Source organism: Jaculus jaculus, chromosome 7 (assembly GCF_020740685.1).
Source record: "Jaculus jaculus isolate mJacJac1 chromosome 7, mJacJac1.mat.Y.cur, whole genome shotgun sequence".
Classification (NCBI taxonomy): Eukaryota; Metazoa; Chordata; class Mammalia; order Rodentia; family Dipodidae; genus Jaculus; species Jaculus jaculus.
Genome location: NC_059108.1, coordinates 155795706 through 155821539, shown reverse-complemented (window position 1 = coordinate 155821539; position 25834 = coordinate 155795706). Strand labels below are relative to the sequence as shown.

General features: G+C 45.8%; 1 protein-coding gene across 20 annotated transcripts in view; it reads right to left on the bottom strand.

Annotated features, from left to right (window-relative positions):
* Klc1 (kinesin light chain 1) overlaps window positions 1-25834 on the bottom strand; it is a 65785-nt gene that overhangs the window by 18299 nt on the left and 21652 nt on the right. For 6 of the 20 annotated variants that reach the window (XM_045155329.1, XM_045155335.1, XM_045155325.1 and 3 more), the window contains exons 3-13: window positions 23687-23917; window positions 20653-20731; window positions 19594-19819; window positions 16530-16617; window positions 15683-15784; window positions 13570-13743; window positions 13355-13454; window positions 9076-9125; window positions 8929-8996; window positions 5966-6074; window positions 642-803 (exon numbers count right to left, since the gene is read on the bottom strand). In XM_045155329.1, the coding sequence (XP_045011264.1) occupies window positions 642-803; window positions 5966-6074; window positions 8929-8996; window positions 9076-9125; window positions 13355-13454; window positions 13570-13743; window positions 15683-15784; window positions 16530-16617; window positions 19594-19819; window positions 20653-20731; window positions 23687-23917 (1389 nt within the window). The remainder of the gene's footprint in view (window positions 1-641; window positions 804-5965; window positions 6075-8928; window positions 8997-9075; window positions 9126-13354; window positions 13455-13569; window positions 13744-15682; window positions 15785-16529; window positions 16618-19593; window positions 19820-20652; window positions 20732-23686; window positions 23918-25834) is intronic. The other 14 variants (XM_045155331.1, XM_045155338.1, XM_045155327.1 and 11 more) reach the window with 3 other exon arrangements.

Here is a 25834-nt window from a genome sequence, read left to right as displayed (position 1 = left end):
CACTTGAAGGCCACACACTCTACAACCCCAGCTAGATAGCGGTGGTGAGACTTCCCAGAGCAAGCTGGGGGAGCAGGCAAGGCCCACACAGCCTCTTGGGGCTCTGCTCGTTTCATAAACAGTGGTTCTGACCAGCAAGGCTGAACTGAGTGGAACTGGTGTTTAGGCCTGAGGCAGAGGAATGAGGGAAGAGCTTCCACCTGAATGGTTCTTAAGGGGAAAGCAGTTCCACTTAATCCATCTCCTCTGAAGGTACTCGCTAACAGCCCTAGGGCGGCTTGCTCAGTGGAGTTAGAAGCACTGAGTTAGCAGTGAAATGGGCAAGTTAGAGAAGCAAGTTAGTTGTCAGCCACACTGATCCCTAGAGGAACACAAAACCAGAGTATGGACTGTATTTCACAAAGCCAGGACACTCAATCAGCATGCACGGGCTCAGCAGGAGGCCAGGCAGCTTTCATAGGTTCCTAAAGAAAACTACTCCAAGCAATACAGCCTTCAGTATTAGCAGAAGTTAGGAACTTACAGAAAGCTTCCCTGGCACTTGAGAGAAGTGGAGGGTCTAGCAAAAGACAAACAGCTGGCAAGTGCTGCCAGGGGGTGAACAGGCCGCCCCAGCGAGGCCAGCTGCGTACTGTACTTACCCCGTTCCACTCTACGCTCATACTCACTTCCTCCCCTCCATCAGGGCCACTCTCGTACTTGACCACGTCCACATTGAGGCTCTCACGACTCCTTCGCTTCTCCATGTTCTCAGGGTCATTTAGCACTTCAGCCACTCTCTGTTTGTGAACAGTGTCAAGACCCTGTGAGCCAGGCAGGGGAAGAACGTTTTGACCCATTAGCACTTACAGCTCAGAAGGGGCTTCTCACATACCCCAGCTTCACCAGGGACAAGAACACCAGTTCTTTAAAAAAAATATATATATATACACACACACACACACACACACACACACAGACATACACACACACACATACATACATACATACATACATACATACATATATATATATATATATTTTGTAACAGAGAGATGAACAGAGAGAGAAAGAAAGAGAGGGTAAGAGGGAGGAAATGGGCACAATAGGGCTTCTTGCCACCACAAATGAACTCCAGATGGATGCACCACTTGTGCATCTGGTGTTATGTGAGTACTGGGGAATCTAACCCAGGTAGTCAGGCTTTGCAAGCAAGCGCTGTAACCACTGAGCAAGGTGCCAGTCCAAGGACAGGTTTTGCTTTTGATTGGTTGGGTTTTGAGGCAGGTCTCACTCTAGCACAAGCTGGCCTGGACTCATTCTGTAGGTGCCCTACCTACCTAAGAATACCAGGACAAAACTGGATCAGTAGTTCCTTGGGGCGCTGATGGGCTAGACTTGCTAGCTCATCAGTGAGAGGTTTGTGAGAGGTTTGGGTTACACAATATCCCCACTACTAAAACTCAAAAAATCCACACAGACTGCACACTTCCTCCATGTAAATGTGCACCTTGAAGAGGTGCGAGCAAGCTGGGACAGTGGCACAGGCCTGTACTCCCGGCACTCTGCAGGCGGATCAAAATTCAAGGTCGTCCTGCAGGGGGCGTGGTGGTGCACACCTTTGACCCCAGCACTTAGCACTTGATCCTTCAAGACCAGCCTGTGATTAGAGTGAGTCCCAGGTCAGCCTGGGCTAGAGTGCTACCCTATCTCAACAGAAAGAGAGAGGGAGAGAAAATACTCTATTGCTCTAATTTAAGTGGATATGTGTTTTTTTGTTTTGTTTTGGTTTGGTTTTTTCAAGGTAGGGTCTCACTATGTAGTCTCAGGGTGGCCTGAACTCACAGTGATCCTCCTACCTCTGCCTCCCAGGTGCTGGGATTAAAGGTGTGCACCACCATGCCTGGCGGATATGTGATTTTAATAAAAGTCAATCACTGGGGCTGGGGAAATAGTTTAGCAGTTAAGGCAGTTGCCTAAGGACCCCAGTTCAACTCCCCAGGACCCACGTAAGCTAGATGCACAAGGGGGCGCATGCGTCTGGAGTTGGTTTGCAGTGGCTAGAGGCCCTGGCGTGCCCAGTCAGTCTGTCTCTCTGCCCCTTTCTCTCTCAGTAATAAATAAGTAATTTTTTTTTTTTAAAAAAAAGGTCAATCACCAGGCATGGTGGCACACACCTTTAATCCCAGCACTTTGGAGGCAGAGGTAGGAGGGATTGCTGTTGAGTTTAAGGCCAGCCTGAGATATAATGAATTCCAGGTCAGTCTGGGCTAGAGCAAGACAAGCAACAATAACAGATCAATCACACTGCATTAGAAAAAGGACATAAGGGCTGGACAGATGGCTCAGCAGTTAAGGAACTTGCCTGCAAAGCCTAATGACCTGGGTTTGATTCCTCAGTATCCACCTAAAACCAGATGCACAAAGTGGCACAGGCATCTGGAGTTCATTTGCAGAGGCTGGAGGTTCTGGTGCTCCCATTCACTCATATTTTCTCTCTCTCTGCTTGTATGTAGTCTCAAACTCATGACGATCCTCCTTCCTCTGCCTCCTGACTGCTGGGATTAAAGGCATGTGCCACCACACCCGGCTAAATATATAATTTTTAAAAGAAGAGGGCTGGAGAGATGGCTTAGTGGTTAAAGGACTACTTGCAAAGCCTAAGAATGCATGTTCTAATATCCAGGTCCCATCTAGCCAGACACACAACGCAAGCAGGCAATGTCACACATACGCACCAGGGGGCGCTTCTGGAATTCATTCACAGTGACTCAAAGGTCCTGGGACACCCATTCTCTCTCTCTCTCTGCCTGACTCTCTCAAAAATAATGTAACAACAAGGCGTGGTGGTACACGCCTTTAATCCCAGCACTTGGGAGGTAGAGGTAGGAGGATCGCCTTGAGTTCCAGGCCACCCTGAAACTACAAAGAGAATTCTGGTTGGCCTGGGCTAAAGTGAGAACCTACCTCGAAACCAAAAGAAAAAAAGAAATTCAAGATCATTTTAAGAGTATGAGGACAGCCTGCCATTCATAAGCCCCTGTTTCAAAAAAAAAACGGGGGAGGGGATATTCGGTTTTACAGGTTTGTTTTTCTTCTTTTCGGTTTTTCAAGGTTGGGTCTCACTCTAACAGAGGCTGACGTGGAATTCACTATGTAGTTTCAGGCTGGCCTCAAACTCACAGTGATCCTCCTACCTCCGCCTTCTGAGTGCTGGGATTAAAGTGCACGTCACTACACCTGGCTCTGTTTTAGTTTTGCCTGCCTGCCTTCTCTTCAATTCTAAGACCCAAATCCGAGTCTCTAGACCTTCCCATTTCCAGGAACCCTGTTCCTGCCTCCTCGTGGGCAGGAGCTCTGTACTATTTCCTCTATGTTTCTCTTACATGCCGTAAGCTGCATTTCTAAAATCCCTACTGAAATCTTTCTAAATGTCACTATTGCCATCAGGTTCGCACTACTGGCAGAAATCATCCAACCACTAGCAGCTTTGGGGGGAAAAAAAAAAAGTTTGTTTTGGCTTGCAGACTCGAGGGGCAGCTCCATGATGGCAGGGAAAACAATGGCACGAACAGAGGGTGGACATCACCCGTTGGCCAATATAACACAGACAATAGCAACAGGAGAGTGTGCCAAACACTGGGCAAGGAGACACTGCCTATACTACCCATAAGCCCGCCCCAACAACACACTGCCTCCAGGAGGCCTTAATTCCCAATTCCCCATCAGCTGGGAACCTAGCATTCAGAACACCGAAGTTTATGTGGGACACCGGAATCAAACCACCACCGTCACCTTCAGAAAAACCATGCAGAATGTTCTTGTGGAGACTACACTGCAGGGGTGTGACGGCCTCCTGTGGGTGCAGCATCTACTCTACAGTTTCTTCCTGGAAGTCACAAGCCCTTTTCAGTGGACCTGGACAACTGCTGCAGATCACCCTGCTATAACCCAACCTGGAATCTACAGGAAAGCCTGAGACGCAGACCCCCTAGGCACAGCACACAGTGCCCATCACTTGAACCAAGGAGCAGCATCCTGGGCCCAAAAGAGCCCGCTCTACCTTGGAAGCATGCCACACAGCAGCTTAAAGTGGGAGGGCTCAGGAGCTGGCCCTGCTTAAAGAGGGTCTGGAAGAGACCTTCTGCCCAGGGCCAGGGGCTCAAGAACATCACCTGTGATTCATTACTCTTCTCTAATCATCACCCTGGGAGACTGTTGAAAAAATAAGTACATTGGGTTTGGTGGCCTATGCTTTTAATCCCAGCACTCAGTAGACTGAGGTAGGACGATCACATGGGTTTGAGGCTAGCCTCAGCTACAGAGTGAGTTCCAGGTTTAGGCCTGACCTAGAGTGAGACCTACTTCAAGAGAGGGAGGGGAAGGAAGAAAGAAAGACATAAGCAAGCAAGACAGAAAAGTTCCAAGATATATGAAAGTCATTTTGTTTTGTTCTGTTTTTCGAGGTAGGGTCTCATTCTAGCCCAGGCTGACCTGGAATTCACTATGGAGTCTCAGAGTGGCCTCAAACTCACGGCAATCCTCCTACCTCTGCCTCCCAAGTGCTGGGATTAAAGGCGTGCACCACCACACCCAACATGTAAGTCATTTTTAATAGTAGCCTAAAGTAGTTATGAACTAGCAAAATAACTTACCGGCACTCATCCAGAAAAACGTGAGTCTAACACTCCCAACCTGAAACATACGACTGGATGTGTAACACCAGCCTCAGGAGACGTAGACAATCAGAAGCTCAAGGTTGGGCTGGAGAGACGGGTTAGTGGTTAAGGCAACTGCCTGCAAAGCCTAAGGACCCAGGTTCAATTCCCCAGTATCCACATGCATCTGGAGTTAGTGTGCAGTGGCTAGCAGACCTGGCATATCCACTCTTATCTGCCTCTCTCCTTCCCTCTCTCTAATAAATAAATAAGGTCTTTGTGTTTGTATAGGAAGTACATTTAACCATTGAGCGATATCTCCAGTCTGAAACTAAACCTTTACAATGTGGGATTTGAAAAAAAAAAAAGAAAAGAAGAAGAAAAAAAGAAAAAAGGGCTAGGAAGAAAGCTTAGCACTTAAGGTGCTTGCCTGCAAAGCCTAAGACTCATGTTCAACTCTTCAAATCCCATATAAGCCAGACACACAAGGTGACGCAAGTGCATAAGGTTGCACATGCGCACTAGGAGGCGCACACATGTGCAGTCTGATTACAGTGGCTGGAGGCCCTGGCACACCAATATTCTCTCCTTCTCCGCCACATTAAAAAAAAAAAAAAAAAAAGGCTTGGGGTATTTTTCAGATGCAAAAACCCTAACCTTATCCAACAGAACATACTGTAGATACTTAGAACAATCAGCACTTTGTCACTGCTGAGGTAGTCACACTCTGTAAACCTGCCATACACACTGGATTACACTGGCTTACATGTGATTCCATTGTAAACATCTTGTTGAATGCACACTAATTCAGTAACATTGACCTCAGCTTCTTACACAGGCACCTGTCTATAATCCTAGCATGCAGGTGGCTTAGGCAGGAAAGCTGCCATAAACTCAAAGTCAGCTTGAGCTACATATACTGATTATCAGGCAAGCCAGGGGTGTGTAGCTAGATGATCTCAAAAAAGGAAAAAAAAAATCAAAGCTGGGTGTGCTAGCACATGCCTTTAATCCAAGCACTCAGGAGGCAAAGGAAGGAGGATTGCCGTGAAGTCAAGGCCACCCTGAGACCACATACATAGTGAATTCCAGGTCAACGTGGGCTAGAGTGAGGCCTTACCTCAAAAAGACAAATAAAATAAATAAATAAATAAATAATTTTTCCCCTACAGTGCCAAAGATCAAACTGCATGTCTTATGTAGACAAAGAAAATGCTGTACCACTAGGCTACAGCTCAAGCCCAGAACATTCTATTTCTAAATCAAGCTTTCAATGAGAGCCTGCGACACAGGTCTAATGAGTGAAACAAGGGATCAATCAGACTCACCTGTTTACGTGACCTCATGGCAGCTTCTTCCAATGTCTCTGCAGCTTCAAATTTCCCTTGCCTGCGGTAAAGTGCTCCAAGGTTTTTTAAAGTGGTTGTAACAGTTGGACTGCAAGAATCAGAACATTCAGAACGGTGAGGCAGCCACCACCACTAACAGCACAGCAGCTCTGTCAGACGTGTTTTGGTGACAACCTGTGAACTTTCCATGGTCCTTCATTTTCTGCTTTATGTTTTTCCCTTCCCCTCCCCCCCCCCCTTTTTTTTTCCAAGATGGAGTCTCACTCTACCTCAGGCTGACCTGGAATTCACTATGTAGTCTCAGGGTAGCCTTGAACTCATGGCGATCCTCCTACCTCAGCCTCCTGAGTGCAGAGAGAGGATCCTCATGAGTTCCAAGCCAGCCTGAGACTACATAGTGAGTTCCAGGTCAGCCTGGGTTAGAGTGAAACCCTACCTCAAAAAAAAAAAAAACCAGAAAGATCTGGAAAGAATTATACTAAGTAAGGTAACCCAGGACCAGAAAGCCAAGTGCCACATGTTCTCCCTCATATGTGGATCCTAGCTACAGATGATTGGGCATCTACGTAAGAAGGAAAATACTTAGTAGCAGAGGCCAGTAAGTTAAAAAGGAGACATAAAGGGAAGAGAAAGGAAGGGAGGAGGGCACTTAATAGGTTGGTATTGTGTATATGTAAGTACAATGATTGAGATGGGGAGGTAATATGATGGAGAATAGAATGTCAAAGGGGAAAGTGTGGGGGGGAAGGGAGGGTATTACCATGGGATTTTTTTATAATCATGGAAAATGTTAATAAAAATTAAATTAAAAAAAAACCAGAAAGAAAGAAACAAGAAATTAGAGACAGGATGAGAGTGGGCTGCGCTCTTGACAGAAACGTCTTGCTAAGAAGTCAGAAACAGCTGAGTGTGCTAGTGTGCCGCGCAGACCCGGCAAGGAGGCAAGACAAGAAGACTACAAACCAGACAGGCTGGGTTACACAGCAAGGGTCTGACTCTAAAAAAAGTAATAATAAAAGAATTAGTAACAGCTGGGTGTGGTGGCACAGGCCTTTCTCTAATCCCAGCACTGAGACTACATAGTGAATCCCAAATCAGCCTGAACTAGAGTAAGACCCTACCTCTAAAAACCCAGGGCTGCCGGGCGTGGTGGCGCATGCCTTTAATCCCAGCACTCGGGAGGCAGAGGTAGGAGAATCACGATGAGTTTGAGGCCACCCTGAGACTACAGTTAATTCCAGGACAGCCTGAGCTAGAGTAAACCCTACCTCGAGAAACCAAAAAAAAAAAAAGAAGAAGAAGAAGAAGAAAACAAAAAATCCTAGGAAAGAAGTCCTCCCAGGAGGGTTCCAGGTTGATTGTGGAAAACTAGATCAAGGGAAGTGATAAGAAGTCAGATCTGAGCCAGGCATGGTAGCGCAAGCCTTTAATCCCAGCACTGGGGAGGCAGAGGTCAGAGGATTGCAGTGAGTTTGAGGCCACCCTGAGAATACAGTTAATTCCAGGTCAGCCTGAGCTAGAGTGAGACCCTACCTTGGAAAAAAAAAGTCAGATCTAACGGGGCATGGTGGTACACACCTTTAATCCCAGCACTCTGGAGGCAGAGGTAGGAGGATCACCATGAGTTCAAGGCCACCCTAAGACTACATAGTGAATTCCAGGTCAGCCTGGACTTCAGTAAAGCCCTACCTCAAAAAAAAAAAAAAGAAAAGAAAGAAAGGAAAAAAAAGGGCTGGAGGGATGGCTTAGTGGTTAAGGTGTTTGCCTGCAGAGCCAAAGGACCCAGGTTTGATTCCCCAGGACCCACATTAGCCAGATGCACAAGGGGTTGCAAGCCTTGGAGTGGCTGGAGGCCCTAGCGAGCCCATTCTCCCCCTATCCCTCCCCCCCTCCCTCCCTCCCTCCCTCCCTCTCTCTCTCTTTCTGTCAAATAAGTAACAATAAGATAATTTATTTTAAAAAAAGGTATTTATTTTAGTACAGATCTGCACTTAAGAGGTGTGTTTTCCCCTCACTTACGATAGGCATCCTGGGTATAGAAATAAAGAAGGTGTCCTGCATGTCTCTGAGACAAGGGAACAACAGTGAAAGAAAGAATATATATTTCATATCTAATGGTTATATTATGTTACAGAAACACATGAGCAAGTTTTCCTGAAATAGATGAGTAAAGGACCTGGGTCTCAAGAAACAGCAGGGGCGTGTGGTCTCAGGACAGGGCCACAGCCATGGGTGTGGGGGGAGCTCAAACTCAGCAGCCCACACTTCCCCCCAAAAAAAAGCTGCAAAGAAGGGGTCACAGTGACAAGTGTGTCAAGGAATGGTTGCAGGCTGGCTTTTCAAAGCCTGCTGCATGTTTATTCTGAGTGCTGTAAACTGCCTGAAGGCTGCTTTCCTCAGGAATGTCTCCTTTGCCTTTGTCCAGGGAGCTGCCCTTAACAAGTGCTAATGGGGAAGTTGTCCCTTGATGAGTGTTAATGGTCAGAATCCATTTTATCTTAGTGGGCTGCATGTATGCAAATGATCTCATTTACAAAAATGGTCAAGTTTTTACACTGGAACTTGAGTAAAGTCGAGGACTAGGAAGCACAATACCATGGAAAGTCTATGTGTGTGTGGTACGCCAGAGAACAATCTCAAGCACTGTTCCTCAGGTGCTGTCCATAGTTTCTGAGTCTCTCACTGGCCTGGAATTCACTAGCTAGCCAGCAAGCTCCAGGGATCCACCTGTCTCTGCCTCTCCAGCACTGGGCTTACAGGCATGGGCCACCATGCCTGGCTTTGTCATGTGAGTTCTAGGGATCAAATTCAGGTCTTTGATGTTTGCAAGGCCACTTTACCCACTTAGCTATCTTCCCAGGCCCAGGAAAGTCCTGTCTTTAGGTACCCTAGAGTCCTGTCACCTTACCCTGCTTTCTGATGTTTTGGCTAAAAAGACCTACCTGTCGACTTTGCAGGCTTTGTACCAGCCACCATACTCTCCAAAAGATGTCCCATCCTTCTGCTTTCCCTAAATAGACAATTTCATATAAATAAAGATTCCAACTGCAGTGTACCCAACTTAGAACCCTCAAACAGAGCAGCCTTACTTTGCACTCTTCTCTCTCTTCAGCATGCATCCAAATGGGCTTGTTCTCATCTAGGGAAGAAAAAGCAACATTTCACACATCAGAGTTGTAAGAAGGGAGCCACTGAGCAGCCGGGTATCAATAACTGTAAAGTTTTACAACGTGGACAGATCGAGTTTATGTAGACGGGAAGCCCATGGGAGGCGCAGGAAGGAGACAGTCATTCATGTCTAGCACTGAGGGTGTCAGATGCAAGAAGCAACCCAGCTAGCCAGGTGCCAGACCTTGTAATGTAATTTTTCTCACTTAAACCTTGAAGTTATTTAAAGCTCGGCATGGTGGTGCACACCTTTAATCCCAGCACTCGGGAGGCAGAGGTAGGAGGATCGCTGTGAGTTCGAGGCCACCCTGAGACTGCATACTGAATTCCAGTTCAGCCTGGGCTAGTATGAGACCCTACCTCGAAAAACAAACAAACAAAAAAAAAAAAAAAAAACCCTTTAAGTTATTTAGAATTTGAGCAACATTAGCTAGCTTAAGAAAAATTAATAGGGGAGGGAGGGAATTACCATGGGATATTTTTTTATAATCATGGAAAATGTTAATAAAAATTTAAAAAGAAAAATTAATTGGATCATGGAACAAAGTAAGGACACCACCATTCAGGCTGGAAAGATGGCTTAGTGGTTAAGCACTTGCCTATGAAACTTGAGGACCCTGGTTCAAGGCACAATTCCCCAGGACCCACATAAGCCAGATGCACAAGGTGGCGCATGCATCTGGAGTTCGTTTGCAGTGGCTAGAGGCCCTGGTGCGCCCATTCTCTATTTGCCTCTTTCTCTGTCACTCTCAAATAAATAAGCAAAAATAAAAATAAATAAAGGACACCATTCAACATAATTTTCAGAGGCAGGCTCTCACTCTGCAGCCCAAGCTGTCTCAGACTCACAATCCTGCCTCTGCCTCCTGATTGCTGGGACAGACTAAAGAACATAGCCCCACAATGCTCCACTCTCAAATACTAACAGTCTTAAGTTTTCAACACACTAGCACATTCTACTAGGCAACCAAGAAACCCCTGCCATGAAAAAAAAAAAAGGAATCTTCTAAAAAAAAAAATTTTCTGGTGTGTTCATATGCACATGCATGTGGAGGACAGAAGTCAATGTCAGATGTCTTTCTCACTCACCACCTTATTTTTTGGGACAGGATTTCTTTGCTGAAACTAGTTTGGGCTGACTAGCTAGCTAGCAAACCCTAAAGGATCCTTATGTCTCTGCCTCCCCAGTGCTGGGATTACAGACACATGCTGCCACACCTGACTTTTATCTGGGTACTTGGGATCCAAACTTAGGTTCTCACGCATACACAGCAAGCCTTTACTATCTACGCCATCTTCCCAGCTCTTCAAGAATATTTTGATATGTATGATATGATAAGTCTTACCTAAAAAGAAAAATTCCTTTATAACCTGGGTTGAAGAGATGGTTCAGCAGTTAAGGTGCTTGCCTGCAAAGCCTAACAACCTGAGTTCGTTTCCCCAGTACCCACATGGAGCCAGATGCACAAAGTGACCCATATATCTGGAGTTTGTTTACAGCAGCTGGAGGGTATCCACTGTCCCTCTCTCCCTCCCCATCCCCACTCTCCCAGGTATGATAGGTAGCCCATGCCTTTAATCCCAACCCTTGATAAGCAGAGGTAGAAGGATTGCTGTAGAGGCCAGTCTGAGACTGCATAGTAATAGGTCAACCTGGGCTAGAGCAAGACACTACTTTGAAAAACCAAAAGAGGGGCTGGAGAGATGGCTTAGTGGTTAAGGCACTTGCCCGCAAAGCCAAAGGACCTCAGTTTGATTCCCCAAGACCCACGTAAGCCAGATGTACAATGGCACATGCACCTGGAGTTCATTTGCGGTGGTTGGAGGCCCTGGTGTGTCCATTCTCTCTCCCCCCTCCTCACACTCTCTTCCTCTGCCTCATTCTCTCTCTCAAATAACTAGATAAAGATAAAATATTAGGGCTGATGAAGTGGCTTAGCAGTTAAGGCATTTGCCTGCGAAGTCTAAGGACCCCAGTTCAATTCTCAGGACCCATGTAAGCCAAATGCACAAGGGGCACATGCATCTGGAGTTCGTTTGCAGTGGCTGAAGGTCCTGGTGTACCCATTCTCTCTTTCTATCTGGCCCTCCCTCCCTCTCTCTCTCAAATAAATGAATTTTAAAAAATAAAATATTTAATAATTTAAAAAAGGTCAGGCACAGTGGTGCATGCCTTTAATCTCAGCCCTTGGGAGGCAGAGGTAGGAAAATTGATGTGAGTTCAAGACCAGCCTGAGACTACATAGTGAATTCCAGGTCAGCCTAGGCTATAGTAAGACCCTATCTCAAAAAAAAAGAGAAAAGAGAAACAAACAAACAAATAATAAAACTTAAATACCAGGTATGGTAGCACATGCCTTTAATGCCAGCACTTGGGAAGCAGTGGTAGAAGGATCAATGAGTTCAAAGCTACCCTGAGGGCTGGAGAGATAGCTTAGCGGTTAAGCGCTTGCCTGTGAAGCCTAAGGACTCTGGTTCGAGGCTCGATTCCCCAGGACCCACGTTAGCCAGATGCACAAGGGGGCGCAAGCATCTGGAGTTCCTTTGCAGTGGCCGGAGGCCCTGGCACGCCCATTATCTCTTTCTCTGTCACTCTTAAATAAATAAATAAAAATGAACCAAAAAAAAAATTTTTTTTTTAAAAAGCTACCCTGAGACTACATAGTAAATTCCAGGTCAGCCTGGGCTAGCGCAAGACCTTACCTTGAAAACCCAAAAAATTAAATAAATAAATAAATAAATTTTTAAAAGTTCCTTTCAGGCTGGAGAGATGACTTAGCAGTTAAGGTGCTTGCCTGCAAAGCCAAAAGACCCAGCTTTGATTCCCCAGGACCCATGTAAGCCAGATGTACATGCATCTGGAATTCGTTTGTGTGTCCATCTTTCTCTATGTGCCTCTTCCTCTCTTAAATAAATAAATAAAATACTTAAAGCCAGGCATGGTGGCACACGCCTTTAATCCCAGCACTCAGAGGCAGAGGTAGAAGGATCACCGTGAGTTCAAAGCCACCCTGAGATGACATAGTGAGTTCCAGGTCAGTCTGGGCTAAAGTGAGACCCTATCTCGAAAAACCAAAATAAAGAAATAAATAAATAAAAATAAAATATCTTTTAAAAAAGTTCCTTTCTAGTGTGTATTTAGGCATTTGCATGAAGGACAAATCCAAGCATAGTAAACCCAGTTAACTGTTCATCACAGCACTATTCTGGACAGACAGAAACATAAACTGCAATGCCCCAGGAATAGTTTTGTTTTAAAAGAAGCATTCGGAGATAGCCTGGAACCTCTAATAAAGTCAGCAAAGCTTCTCACAGTGGGTAAGTCTGAGAGTTCTGCCAACTGGGAACGTCTGCAGCCCGGCTGCATCAGACCCTCAGAAAGGCAGCCCCAGGCCTACCACATCCTCACAGTGAGACACAGCCCTCCACGAACTGACAGAAACAAAGGATGCTGGTGAAAGCTCCTTCTACAGAAGAAAACATAAACCCTCTTCTGTCAGCATCATACCCTGGTGCATGTATGTCCTGGCTAATGCCCACAGAGTGTCACTGGGACAACAAACAGCTGCACTCCAACAACACTGCCCAAGTTACACTCAGGACTCAGAAACGATCAGTCCTCTCAGAACTGGGAAAACTGCTGTAAACCTTGACAGACAAGTTGTATGGTGTGGGGTGACCTAGATTTAATGAACAACTCAAAACTCTAGAAAACTGGAGCTGGAGAGATCTTAGTGGTTAAGGTATTTTGCCTGTGGAGCCAAAGGACCCAGGTTCAATTCCCGAAGACCCACGTAAGCCAGATATACAAAGTAGTGCATGTGTCTGGAGTTCGTTTACAGTGGCTACAGACCCTGGTGCACCCTTTCTCTCCCCCCCCAATCTCTCTCAAATTAATATATATAGAGAAAAATGATCCCAATATCCAAGAGGCAGAGGTAGAAGGATAACCATGAGTTTGAGACAACCCTGAGACTACATAGTGAATTCTAGGTCAGCCTGGTCTAGAGTGAGACCCTACCTGGGTAAAAACAAAACAAAACAAAACACCCTAAAACAAAAAAAAAAAACACAAAAAATTTCTATCTAGGAAACATTCTGACAACTTAGGCATTATTGCCAAGTTTAAGTTGGAAATCATTCTACAATACAATGTGCCATTTTATCTGCTTAGAAACAGAACATTTCAACATTTCTTACCATCCACAGAACCAAACTCCCGTTCATGTGCACGAGTAAGAATCTCTTTGTACAGGGTTTCCGCTTGCTTGAACTTTCCTTGTTTCAGATAACAGGATGCCTTAAAATAAAATATTTAGTGTCCTTCCATGTAAATAAAGCATGTATTTTATGCACAGGTGAAATCACAGCATTCAGATCTCAGAGTAAGCAGCCCTAGGCATACCCCAACATACCAGGTTGTTTTTCGTCTTGGCCACGTTGGGGTCATCAGGCCCCAGTTTCGTCTGGTAGATCTCGAGGGCTCTCTGGTAGTAATACTCTACCTCTTCATACTTGCCCTGGTTCTGGCACAGTAAGGCCAAGTTATTTAGCTGCTTGGCAACATCAGGGTGATCCTTTCCCAGAACCTGAAGTTAAACAGGAAATTAGAAACACTGTGTCGCCACCATCTAATCCACTGCCCACCCTTCTGGCATAAGGGTCCTTCTAACACATAAATATTGCTCCCCCCCAAAGCTTAAAACCCTCAAAATTGCTCCCATGCCAAACAGAGTAACCAGTATCTACAGCTGCCTCTTTGAGTTTGGTTTGGTTTTTGGTTTTTCAAGGTAGGGTTTCACTGTGGACCAGGCTGATCTGGAATTCATTATGTAAAGTCAGGGTGGCTTTGAACTCATAGGGATCCTCCTACTCTGCCTCCCAAGTGCTGGGATTAAAAGCGTGCACCACCACACCCAGCTTGTTGGCTTTTTTGTTTGTTTGTTTGTTTGTTTTTTTGTTTTTGAGGTAGGGTCTCAATCTAACCCACGTTGAACTGGAATAAATGCTGCAGTCCCAGACTGGTCTCCCAAGTGCTGGACACCCAGAGGGCTTTTTGTTATTTTTCTTTCTTTTATTTTTTTACCCACTGTTATTTTTTAATACATGGTCTCTGTAACCCCAGACTATTTGAGTATGACTTCAAATTTCAGATCTTCTTGCCTCTGTCTCCCTAGCACTGGGATTACTGACGTGAGCCACACCATCCAATTCTCCTTGGCTGCTTTAATTCCTATAGTAACCCTCACGCACACTAGGAAGCAGAGGACGCTCTCAAATGCACCATCTAGATTCATCCTCCAAAGTCCTTTCAGGAACCTGCAACATGGAGGAAGGAATTTCATCCCCTTGCCGGAGCTCCGTGACAAGAAGCCCTCACCTGCTGATCCTTCTCCCCACAAGTCTCACTTGCCCAAACTACCCTGTTTTTATCCTTCACTACGCAGCCCCTGCACCTAAACAAAAGCCCAAAGGACAGAGCTTTGTCTGTCTTCCGGCAACCTGACTGTACAGCCCTCCACAGAAGAGTGCCCGGCGCAGGGAGAGAACAAAAATATACCCACTCCTTCCATAATCTGACCAAGCGTTGGTCCTTTCACACATAAGCACGCTGCCTCTGCACTCTTTCCATACTCTACCTTTTCCTGCCTCACAAACAGAAATCAACTAACCAAGACTCAGTTCAAACACTGCCCTTTTCTGGAAAGCTGCCACAACTCTCAACACTCTCCACGCTCTCCCCTCCCATGGTTCTATCCTACATGTGATATGTTCTGCGGTCCCCTAGGTCTTCTCGTGAACTGTACTACCAGGATAAACTCTAGCAAAGCAAGGGGTTCTTAAAGAAATACTAGAGTAAGCAAGGCATTAGTGGCGCACGCCTTTAATCCCAGCACTCGGGAGGCAGAGGTAGGAGGATTGCCATAAATTCGAGGCCACCCTGAGAATACAGAGTGAATTCCAGGTCAGCCCGGGCTAGAGTGAGACCCTGCCACAAAAACCAAAAAAAAAAAAAGAAAGAAAGAAATACTAGAGCAGGATATGGTGGTGCACACCTTTAATCCCAGCACCTAGGAGGCAAAGGCATGAAGATCGCTGAGTTCTACTCAAGAAAAAAGAAAAAGAAATACATGAATAAATTTGGTGCATCTTTATTATTCTTTTGTGCATGCATGTGTGTGTGTGTGTGTGTGTGTGTACACATGTGCATGTGATATGCACACATGGGAAGGCCAGAGGACCACCTCAGATAACGGTTCCTCTCAGGCAGTCCACATATACTTTACTCAAGGTCTCTCATTAACTCATTAATTAGACTACAGTAGCAGACCAGCTGCCCTCAAGGATCCTTCCCAATGACAGGATTACAAGCATGCCCAGAATTTTCACGTGTGTTCTGGGGAATCAAAATAAGGTCTTCATGCCACAAGGCAAGCACTTTATTCACTGAGCTGTGTCCCTGGTAGTGACATGTCACACTGCCCACTCCTCAAAACTTGGAGATAAGAACCCTTTGTGGTTTCATACCTTTTCTCTGATCTCCAAGGCTCTTTTACACAACGGTTCCGCCTCTTTGTATTTCCCTCGTTTACCATACAGTACAGCAAGGTTGTTCAGAGTTGCTGCTACCTGCCAAGTCAAAAGGCCACAGAAGATCCAATGTAAGAGGCAGCCCACATCTCAGGTCTACACATTCTGTACACACAGTGAAGCACTCTTCATTGGATGAGAGAATGGGATTTCAGGTCAAAAGAACTAAACAATTCACGAAGAACCAGATCACAACAAATACTTCTGTAGTACATGAACTCTAGAATGAAATCAACATGATCTTGACTTTTTTTCCCTCTCTGGAAGCCACAAAAAACAAGCAAGGGAAGAGCTGGGCACAGCAGCACACACCTTTAACCCCAGCACTCAGGAGGCACTGGTAGGAGGATTGCCATTAAATTCAAGGTCACCCTGAGAATACAGAGTGAATTCCAGGTCAGGCTAGAGTGAGATCCTACCTCAAAGAAACAACAACAACAACAAAAAAAAAAAACAAGCAAAGCAGATTTCTGTGTGAATCTGATCCCGATTTTAATTTAAAAATATAAATGTACTTCTTGAGAAAAAATCTAGAGACAGACATGCAAGTTGATTTGGGCGCCAAAGAGCAGTCAGTGATCCAGTGAGGTGGTGACCGGGTGTATGAACGTCATGGCTGCTGCCCCAGAAGCTTGTCAATGCTAGCCAAGGTGAAGTCCTACCTGTGGCATCTGGGACAAGGTGGATCTCAGACCCTCCCTGTTGAACTCGACACTGGAATGAGCTGGACAAACACATACTGAGGGAAATAAAATGTAAGGGTGAAGGAAGCAGCTATACAAACCGCAGGATGGTCTCTCCCCAGGGTCTTCTCGCGGATAGCTAAGGCGTCGTTCAGAAGGTTGGCTGCATCTTTGTATTTGTTCTGATCCCTAAACCAAAAGAGACACAGGTGTTTAGGTGAAAGCATTCAATCAATCCATTAGACTAGCCAGGTAGCTAGTTACTGATATTGGAGATTGAACCTAGGGCTCAGCCATGTGCTCTACCACTGAACTATAACAGCTTCCTAAATACCTTTTTAAATGGAATTTCAAATTATAGAAATAATATTAAGTTCAGAATTTCCTTTCTTTTTTGGGGGGGGGGGGTTCAAGACAGGGTCTTCCTCTGGCCCAGGCTGACCTGGAATTGTCTCTGTAGTCTCAGGTTGCCCTCAAATCACAATAATCCTCCTACCTCAGCCTCCAGAGGGCTGGAATTCAAGGTGTGTACTACCACAGCCACCAAATATTTTAAGTAAATAACTGTGTACATGGGAAGGAAGCATGTAAGGCAATGCATCAGGATAAAAGCACAGCAAGCGGCACGCAGGTGAAACCAGGTGGCTCAGCACTTGGCGCTTCTGTGCAGGTCACAGCACAACACTGCCACCCTGAAGGGAGCTCCTACCCAGAGTCAGAGGCGGCCAGCAAAGGACAGAACCTGTGTCTAGATTTGGACAGAATATCAATGTTTGAGCAGGGCACCAGGACCCACTGACCTAGACTAGAACTCGGCAAAAGCCCAGATCTAGCCAGCCACGGTGACCAGCGCACACCTTTAATTCCAGCACTTCAGAGGCGTAGATAGGGTGATCGCTGTTAGTTTGAGGCCAGTGTGAGAATACATAGTGAATTCCAAGTGAGTACAGACTAGAGCAAGACCCTACTTCAAAAACCAAAGGAAAAAAAAAAAAAAAAGAGCAGCTCAGATCCATCCAGACAAGAGGTGTGGAGATCGGGGACCAACACAGTGGGCCCTAAACCCAAAAAACTCAAAAATTCAGATGACAAGAAGCCGGGCATGGTGGCATGTGCCTTTAATCCCAGCACTTGGGAGGGGAAGCAGAGCTAGGAGGATCGACATGAGTTCGAGGCCACCCTGAGACTACAGAGTGAATTCCAGGTCAGCCTGAGCTAGAGTGAGACCCTACATCAAAAAAACAAAAATAAATAAGTAAAAAACAGCCAGGTGTGGTGGCACACACCTTTAATCCCAGCACTCAGGAGGAAGAGGTAGGAATATCGCCATGTGTTCAAGGCCACCCTGAGACTACAGAGGGAATTCCAGGTCAGCCTGAGCTAGAGTGAGACCCTACTTTGGAACACAGGACACAGATGACCAAAACTCCCAAACTATGCACCTAAAAAAATACGTATGTGCCTTAGTGGCGAAGGCGCTTGCCTGCGAAGACTAAGGACTCATGTTACACTCTCCAAGTCCCACATAAGCCAGATGCACAAGGTGACAAGAGCACAAGATGAAGCATGCATCTGGAGTTTGACTGCAGTGGCTGAAGGCTATGCTGCACCAATTCTCTTCCTCTCTTTCTCTCCTAAAAACAAAATATTAAAATTAAGGTTGGGCATGGTGGTGCATATTAATCCCAGCATTCAGGAGGCAGAGGAGGAGGATCACCATGAGTTCAAGGCCACCCTGAGACTACACAGTGAATTCCAGGTCAGCCTAGCTAGAGTGAGACCCTACCTTGAAAAAACAAAACAAAAACAAAAAAATTAAATAAAATTAAAATTAAAGTTACAAAAAAAGACCAGCCCAGAACTACAGTCAGCCTGGACTAGAGAGAACCTACTTTGAATAGTCTATTTATTCTTTCTTTTTCCTTTTCTCTCTCTCCCTCCCTCCCTCTCTCTGGGTTTTATAGCCCACACTGACTTGGAATTCACTATGTAGTCAAAGGCTGGTATTGAATACACAGTGATCTTCCTACCTCTCCCTTCCAAGAGCTGGAATTAAAGGTGTGTACCACCATGCCCAGCTTTTTTTTTTTTTAACTTGCGAACGACAGACAGAGAGAGAAAGAAGCAGAGAGAGAGAGAGAATGGGTGTGCCAGGGCCTCCAGCCACTGCAAACCAACTCAAGTTGCATGCGCCACCTGGTGCATCTGGGTAATGTGGGTCCTGGGGAATCAAGCCTCAAACTGGGATCCTTAGGCTTCACAGGCAAGTTCTTAACCGCTAAGCCATCTCTCCAGCCCCATGCCCAGCTTTTTGTCTCTAATAAATAAATAAATCAAATTAAAAACAAAAAATCTGAGCCAGACACAGTGGTGAACACCTTTAATCCCAGCACTCCAAAGGCAGAGGTAGGAAGATTGTCATGAGTTCAAGGCAACTCTGAGACTAGACAGTGAATTCCAGGTCAACCTGGTCTACAGCAAAACCCTACCTCAAAAAAGCAAAAAAAAAAAGGTGGGAAGGGGCTGGAGAGATGGCTTAGAGGCTAAGGCGCTTGCCTACAAGCCTAAGAACCCAGATTCTATTCCCCAGTACCCACGTAATCCAGATGCACATGGTGATGCATGCATCTGGAGTTCATTTGCAGTGGCTAGAGTCCCTAGCACGCCCACTTTCTATCTGCCCCTTTCTCTCTCAAATAAATAAATAAATTTAAAAGGTGAGAAGGACACTAACAGACAAGGCAGAAATACAATCCTAGGACAAAAAAACTTGGGACATAGTCTAATGAAAAAATAAAAAAGGTCAAAGTGCTGAGTTGGCAGGAATGCAAGGATTACAGGCTCCTCTAGACAAACTGGCTCAGCAGCTCCTGCTCCAGCTCAGTGCAATCTCAGCCGCAGAGCTGCCTAATCATTTTGGACTTAGTGTATACAGACTTATAAAACAAATTTCATGCCGGGTGTGGTGGTGCATGCCTTTAATCCCAGCACTAGGGAGGCATAGGTAGGAGGATCACGATGAGTTCAAGGCCACCCTGAGACTCCATAGTGAATTCCAGATCAACCTGGGCTAGAATAAGACCCTACACCTTGAATATAAAAAAATTCAAAGCTGGTTAGAAGTAGTCTCTAGGTACAATTGGGTGCAGAGACCCAAGGACTGGCCTGTACACCAGGGCGAGAATGTTGAGCATGGTGGCCACATCAGGATGGTCATGACCCGACGTCTTCTCCAGGTCCTCCAGGGCTTGCTTGCAGAGTGGCACAGCCACCTCATAGCGCCCCTGTGAAGCATACTGGATCACCAGGTTGTGGAGCGTGCGCAGCCGTGCTGGGATCTCATAGCCACCCTGCTGGGCGGCGGCGGCGGCACTGCTGTGCTGCTGCTGGACTGCACAGAAAAGGCACATCCAAGGGTATCAGGACAACTGCAGGCGCACCAGTCAAAACTTCCCCACCAGCTTGTTTGCATAGTGAGCTCCTAGGCTAATTCAGCCTCTTCCAGGCACTCCCTGGGCAAGCTGAGGAAGAGCAACAGCCTGTTCAGATGCAGTGCTGTTGGCTGACACTACCATTGACTTAGCTGGTGTGACACTAAGGAAAAGGTAACTCTAACCTCTTTCGTCTTGGAAGGACCCACAGACCACTTCTGTTTACCAGAGTCTAGCCAGATACGACAACCTCCCAACACACACAGACTTGAAAGTCTTTAAAGCAAAGGCAATATGCTGGGGATGGTGGCACGCACCTGTAATTACCAGCTTTGGGAAAGCTGGGCAGGACGCTCAGGAGGCCTAGGACAAGGGTTTGGGGACATAGCTCAGTTGGTAAAGTGCTTGCCACCTAAGCATGAGCAACCTCTGTGCCTGCACATACACATGCAAACATATGCACACACTCTAGCAGCCACTTACAAACATGCATTCACATGCAAAAAAAGTGTTTTGGCCCAACCCAGACTATAGCAAGACAGGAAGGAGGGAGGAAGGGAAGGAAGAGGATGACAAATAGGTGAAATAAATATATGGATGGGTGAATGATTGAAAGAGAGTGAGAGTGAATGGGGGAGAAGTGGGAAGAAGTCAGCAGCAATCCTACTGGGCTGAGCTTCAGCATGGCATGACAGGCTACTGCACTGACTCTACCAACTCTGAGAGGTGTATCATGTTGCGGGGGGACAGCTCTACCACACATGACAACACAGTCCCATCATCTGACACTCACTTCCTTGGCCAGGGTCGTCCTCATCATTTGGAAAGAGATCATCCAGGGGTTCTTTGGCAGAATCAGTGTCTTTGTCCTCCTACAAGAGAGACCAGAGCATCTTTCATTCTATAGAATCTCACATCTTGCCTCAAAATCTTTTGGTTTTGGGGCTGGAGAGATGGCTTAGCTGTTAAGGCGCTTGCATGCAAAGCCAAAGGACCCAGGTTCAACTCTCCAGGACCCATGTAAACCAGACCACAAGGTGATGTATGTGTCTGGAGTTTGCTTGCAATAGCTGGAGGCCCTGGTGCACCCATTCACTCTCTTCCTGTCTGTCTGTCTGTCTATCTACCTACTACCTACCTACTTCTTTCTCTCTCTCTCAAATAAGTAAATAAAAATAAAAATATATTTTTAAAAAAAATCTTTTAAGCCAAGCACAGTGGCACATGCCTTTAATCGCAGTACTTGGAAGGAAGAGGTAGGAAGATTGCCATGAGTTCAAGGCCACTCTGAGAATACACAGTGAATTACAGGTCAGCCTGGGCTAAAGTGAAACCCTAGCTTGAAAACAAACAAACATATATTTGTATATCTTTCTTTCTTTTAGGTTTTTAATCTATTTACGCGCGCGTGCGTGTGTGTGTGTGTGTGTGTGTGTGTGTGTGTGGTGTGAGTCTCTTGCTACTGCCAATGAGTGCCCATCAGGCTTTGTGTTGTAGATGGAGAATCAAACCTGGACCAACAGGATTTGTAAGCAAGGTCATTTAACTACTAAGCCATCTCCCCAGCCCCTTGGGGTACTGTTTCAGTTTTCAAGTTTTTGTGCGTTTTTTTGTTTTGTTTTGTTTGTTTATTTATTTATGGTTTTTCCAAGTAGGGTCTCACTCCAGCCCAGGTTGACCTGGAATTCACTATGTAATCTCAGGGTGGCCTCAAACTCATGGTGATCCTCCTACCTCTGCCTCCCGAGTGCTGGGATTAAAGTTGTGCACACCACCACCCAGCTCAAGTTTTAATTTTTTTTTTTTTTTTTGAGTTTTAACTTTTTGAGTCAGGGTTTCACTTTAGCCCAGGCTTACCTGGAACCCACTTATAGCACAGGCTAGCCTTGAACTCACAGCTATCTCAACCTTTGCTACACTATTATAGATATGAGCCACCATAACCAGCTTGAATATTTTATTCTTTTTTATTATTTTAAGTGAGAATTAGAGAAAGAGGCAGAGAGAGAATGGGCATGCCAGGGCCTTTCAGCCACCTTGAATGAACTCCAAAAGCACATTCCCCTTGTGGCACATGTGCAACACTGCATGCTTGCTTCACTGTGTGTGTGGCTATGTGGGACCTGGAGACTGAACAAGCATTCTCAGGCTTTTTAGGTGAGGGCTTTAACTGCTAAGTCATCTCTCCAGCCCTGTTCTTTTTTAGGTTTGTTTGTTTTCCAGGTAGGGTCTCACTCTAGCCCAGGCTGACCTGGAATTTGCTGCACCCAGCTAAGAGCACCAGTTTTTGTTTTGTTGTTATTTATTTTGTTTTTTAAGGTAGGGTTTCACTCTAACTCAGGCTGACCGGGAATTCGCTGTGTAGTCTCAGAGTGACCTCAAACTCACAGCTATCCTACCTCTGCCTCCCAAATGCTGGGATTAGAGGCATGTACCACCACACCCAGCCTAGATCACCAATCTTTAAGATCAAGTGAAGATCATCTATGATAAGGCTTATTGATAAATAGGTTAGTAAAGAATAAATACAGATATGGTGGAACGTACCATTAATCCCAGTACTTGGGAAGCAGAGGTAGGAGGATCAGTATGAGTTGGAGGCCAGCCTGAGACTACATAGTGCATTCCAGGTCACCCTGGGCTACGACAAGACCCTACCTAGAGAAAAAATAAAAATAAATAAGAGCTCACATCTATAATAAAAGCACTCTAAAGGTTAAGATAGCTGTAAGTTCAAAGCCAGCCTGAGCTACAGTGGGGTTTCAGGTCAACCTGGGCTAGAATGAGACCCTGCCTTTAAAAGTAGAGGGGAGGGCTGGAGAGATGGCTTAGCAGTTAAAGCACTTGCCTATGAAGCCTAAGGACCCCGGTTCGAGGCTCGATCCCCCAGGACCCACATTAGCCAGACGCACAAGGGGGCATACGTGTCTGGAGTTCATTTGCAGTGGCTAGAAGCCCTGGCGTGCCCATTCTCTGTCTGTCTCTATCTGCCTCTTTCTCTCTGTCACTCTCAAATAAATATATATATATGTTTATTTATTTATTTTAAAGTAGAGGGGAGCTGGAGAAATGGCTCAGTGATTAAAGACCTTGCTTAAAAAGTCTAATGACCCAGGTACCCATATAAAAAGCCAGATGCACAAAGTGGCACATGCATCTGTAGTTCATTTGCAGTGGCAAGGGACTTTGGCATGCCCATTTTGGTTTATTCATTCTCTCAAATAAATAAATTATTAAAATAAACAAATAAAAAATAAAAACACATAGACTGGGCATGGTGACACACACCTTTAATCCCAGCACTCAAGAGGCTGAGGTAGGAGGTCAGCCTGGGCTAGAGAGACACCCTACCTCAAAAAACCAATAAAATAATTGTGCCAGTCATGGTAGCACATACCTTTAATCCTAGCACTCAGGAGGCAGAGGTAGAAGGATCACTGTGAGTTTAAGGCCAGGCTGGAACTACAGAGTTCAACGTCAGCCTGGGAGAGATCCTACCTTGAAAAACAAAACAAAACAAAAATCAATTTAAGCCAGGTGTGGTGGTGCACACCTTTAATCCAGCACTTGGGAAGCAGAGGTAGGAGGATCTCTGAGTTCGAGGCCACCCTGGGCTAGAATGAGACCCTACCTTGAAAAAACAAAAAAAGAAACAAACAAACAAACTACACAGCAGAAAAATAGCTGTCTTGTCCAGGGCCCCATTTACCACATCCCCAGCAGTGGTCCTGTTTAACACAGTCACTGGGGAAGAAAACATTCTTAGAGCTCCATCTTAGTTCTTCCTGACCACAGCGCAGGCACCACACTCAGGAAAAAACACTCACCGAGGGAGAAATGTCATCGTCGTATTTCTTAAGTTGGTTCATGAATTCCAGGTGCTTCTTTTCTTCTTCCAGCTGAGCCACAGACTGCTCACTCTTCTGTAACTTCTGCTGTGTGTTGGCCAGTTCATCGCGCAGCCACTGATTCTCCTGACACAGACGACGAACCTGCGCGCGCAGTTTCTGTTTCTCTGACTCGACAGCATTCAGGTGATTCGACAGAGCCATCATCACCTGAACAGAACAGAACACACTGCAGGAAACCTTCCTGTCCACACATGTGAGCCACAGCTCCAGCTCACACTCATGAGTACGGCCTACTTTACACAAGGAATTTCTTTCACAGACTACACACTGGGCTATGAGGAGGAGTATCACTAGCTCAGAAGAGTACACCCTTCTGAGAGAATGGACTAGAAATGAACACGTCTCTTCTTCTGATGCATTTTACTGTCCATATGGACAGCCAAACCTAGCTTGAGGGTCTTTTCCAATCTGAGTGTGTATGTGCGCATGCGCAACACATAGTTAGGTGAGGAGCTAGTGGTGGAGCTGGGGAGACAACATGCAGACCTTCCTCACTACCGAGACAGAAGAATCATCTAACTACCATCAAATCTCTAAAAGCACTAGTACATTCTCCATCTCTATCCCACAAATGCACTGTTACAGTGCCCTACCAGTGCTGTGCTTTGGCTTCTAGGGAAGACCTGCCCAAGACCACCAGCAAGTTCTTAGGGTGTAAAGGCAGAAAGACAGAAGAGAAACTGGGCATGATGGCACATGCTTTTAATCCTAGCACTCAGGAAACAGAGGTAGGAGAATCACTATAAGGTTGAGGCCAACCTGAAAGACTACATAGTGAATTCCAGGTCAGCCTGGGTTAGAGTGAGACCCTACCTTGGAGAAAAAATAAAATAAAGAGGCAGAGGAAGCCACGGTGTTTCAGCCAGTGCACTATGCAAATTAACAGTTCATATTTCTGACTGAGGAGGAGGTTGGCATATAAACTAGGGCTGGAGGGATGGCTTAGCAGTTCAGGCGTTTGCCTGCAAAGCGAAAGGACCCAGGTTCAATTCCCCAGGACCCACGTTAGCCAGATGCACAAGGGGATGCACGCATCTGGAGTTTGTATGCAGTGGCTGGAGGCCCTGGCACACCCATTCTACCCATTCTCTCCCTCCCTTTCTCATTCTCTTTCTCTGTCAAATAAATAAATAAAAATAAAATATATTTTAAAAAAATATGAAACTAGGGCACAGGGAATATGGCTCAGTGGTTAAAGACTTACTTTCAAAGCCTGCTGGCTCAGGTTTCATTCCTAAGCCACCCACATAAGCCAGACACATAAAGTGGCTCAAGAGTCTGGTGTTCATTTGCAGCAGCAAGAGGCCCTGGCATACCCATAAATATACACACATGCACACAAACAAAAACTGCAAAATAAAATAAAATACTAAGGCTAGACAGATGGCTCAGTGGTTGGAGGCACTTGCTTGCAAGGCCTGAAGGCCCCAGTTCAGGTTCCCAGTATCCACTTGCAGCCAGACACACTAGGTAACACCCGTGTGTGAAGTTTGTAGCAGCAGGGCATACTCATGTTCTCTCTGTTTCTAATGAGAATTTTTTTTTTTTTTTTAATTGAATAGGGCTGGAGAGATGGCTTAGTGGTAAGGCGCTGGCCTGCAAAAAAGCCTAAGGACCCATTTTCAACTCTCCAGGTCCCACATAAGCCAGACACAAGGTGATGCAAGTGTGCCCAGTCGCACATATGCAATAGGTGGTGCAAATGTGCCTATGGGGTGCCAGGCATGGTGGCACACACCTTTAATCCCTGCATTTTGGAGGCACAGGTAGGAGGACTGCTATGAGTTTGAGACCAGCCTGGTACTACAGAGTGAGTTCCTGGTCAGCCAGGGATACAGTGGGCTCCCACCTGGAAAACAAAGAAACAAAACAAAAATTCTAGGGGCTGGGGTACACATGTAGCTCAGTGGTAAAGTACTTGCCTAGCACATGTGAGGTCCTGGGTTCCTCCTCACAAGGCAAACCAATCTAGGACTGGAGGGATGGCTTAGTGATTAAGATGCTTGCCTATGAAGCCTAAGAACCCAGGTTCAATTCCCCAGTACCCACATGAGCCAAATGTAC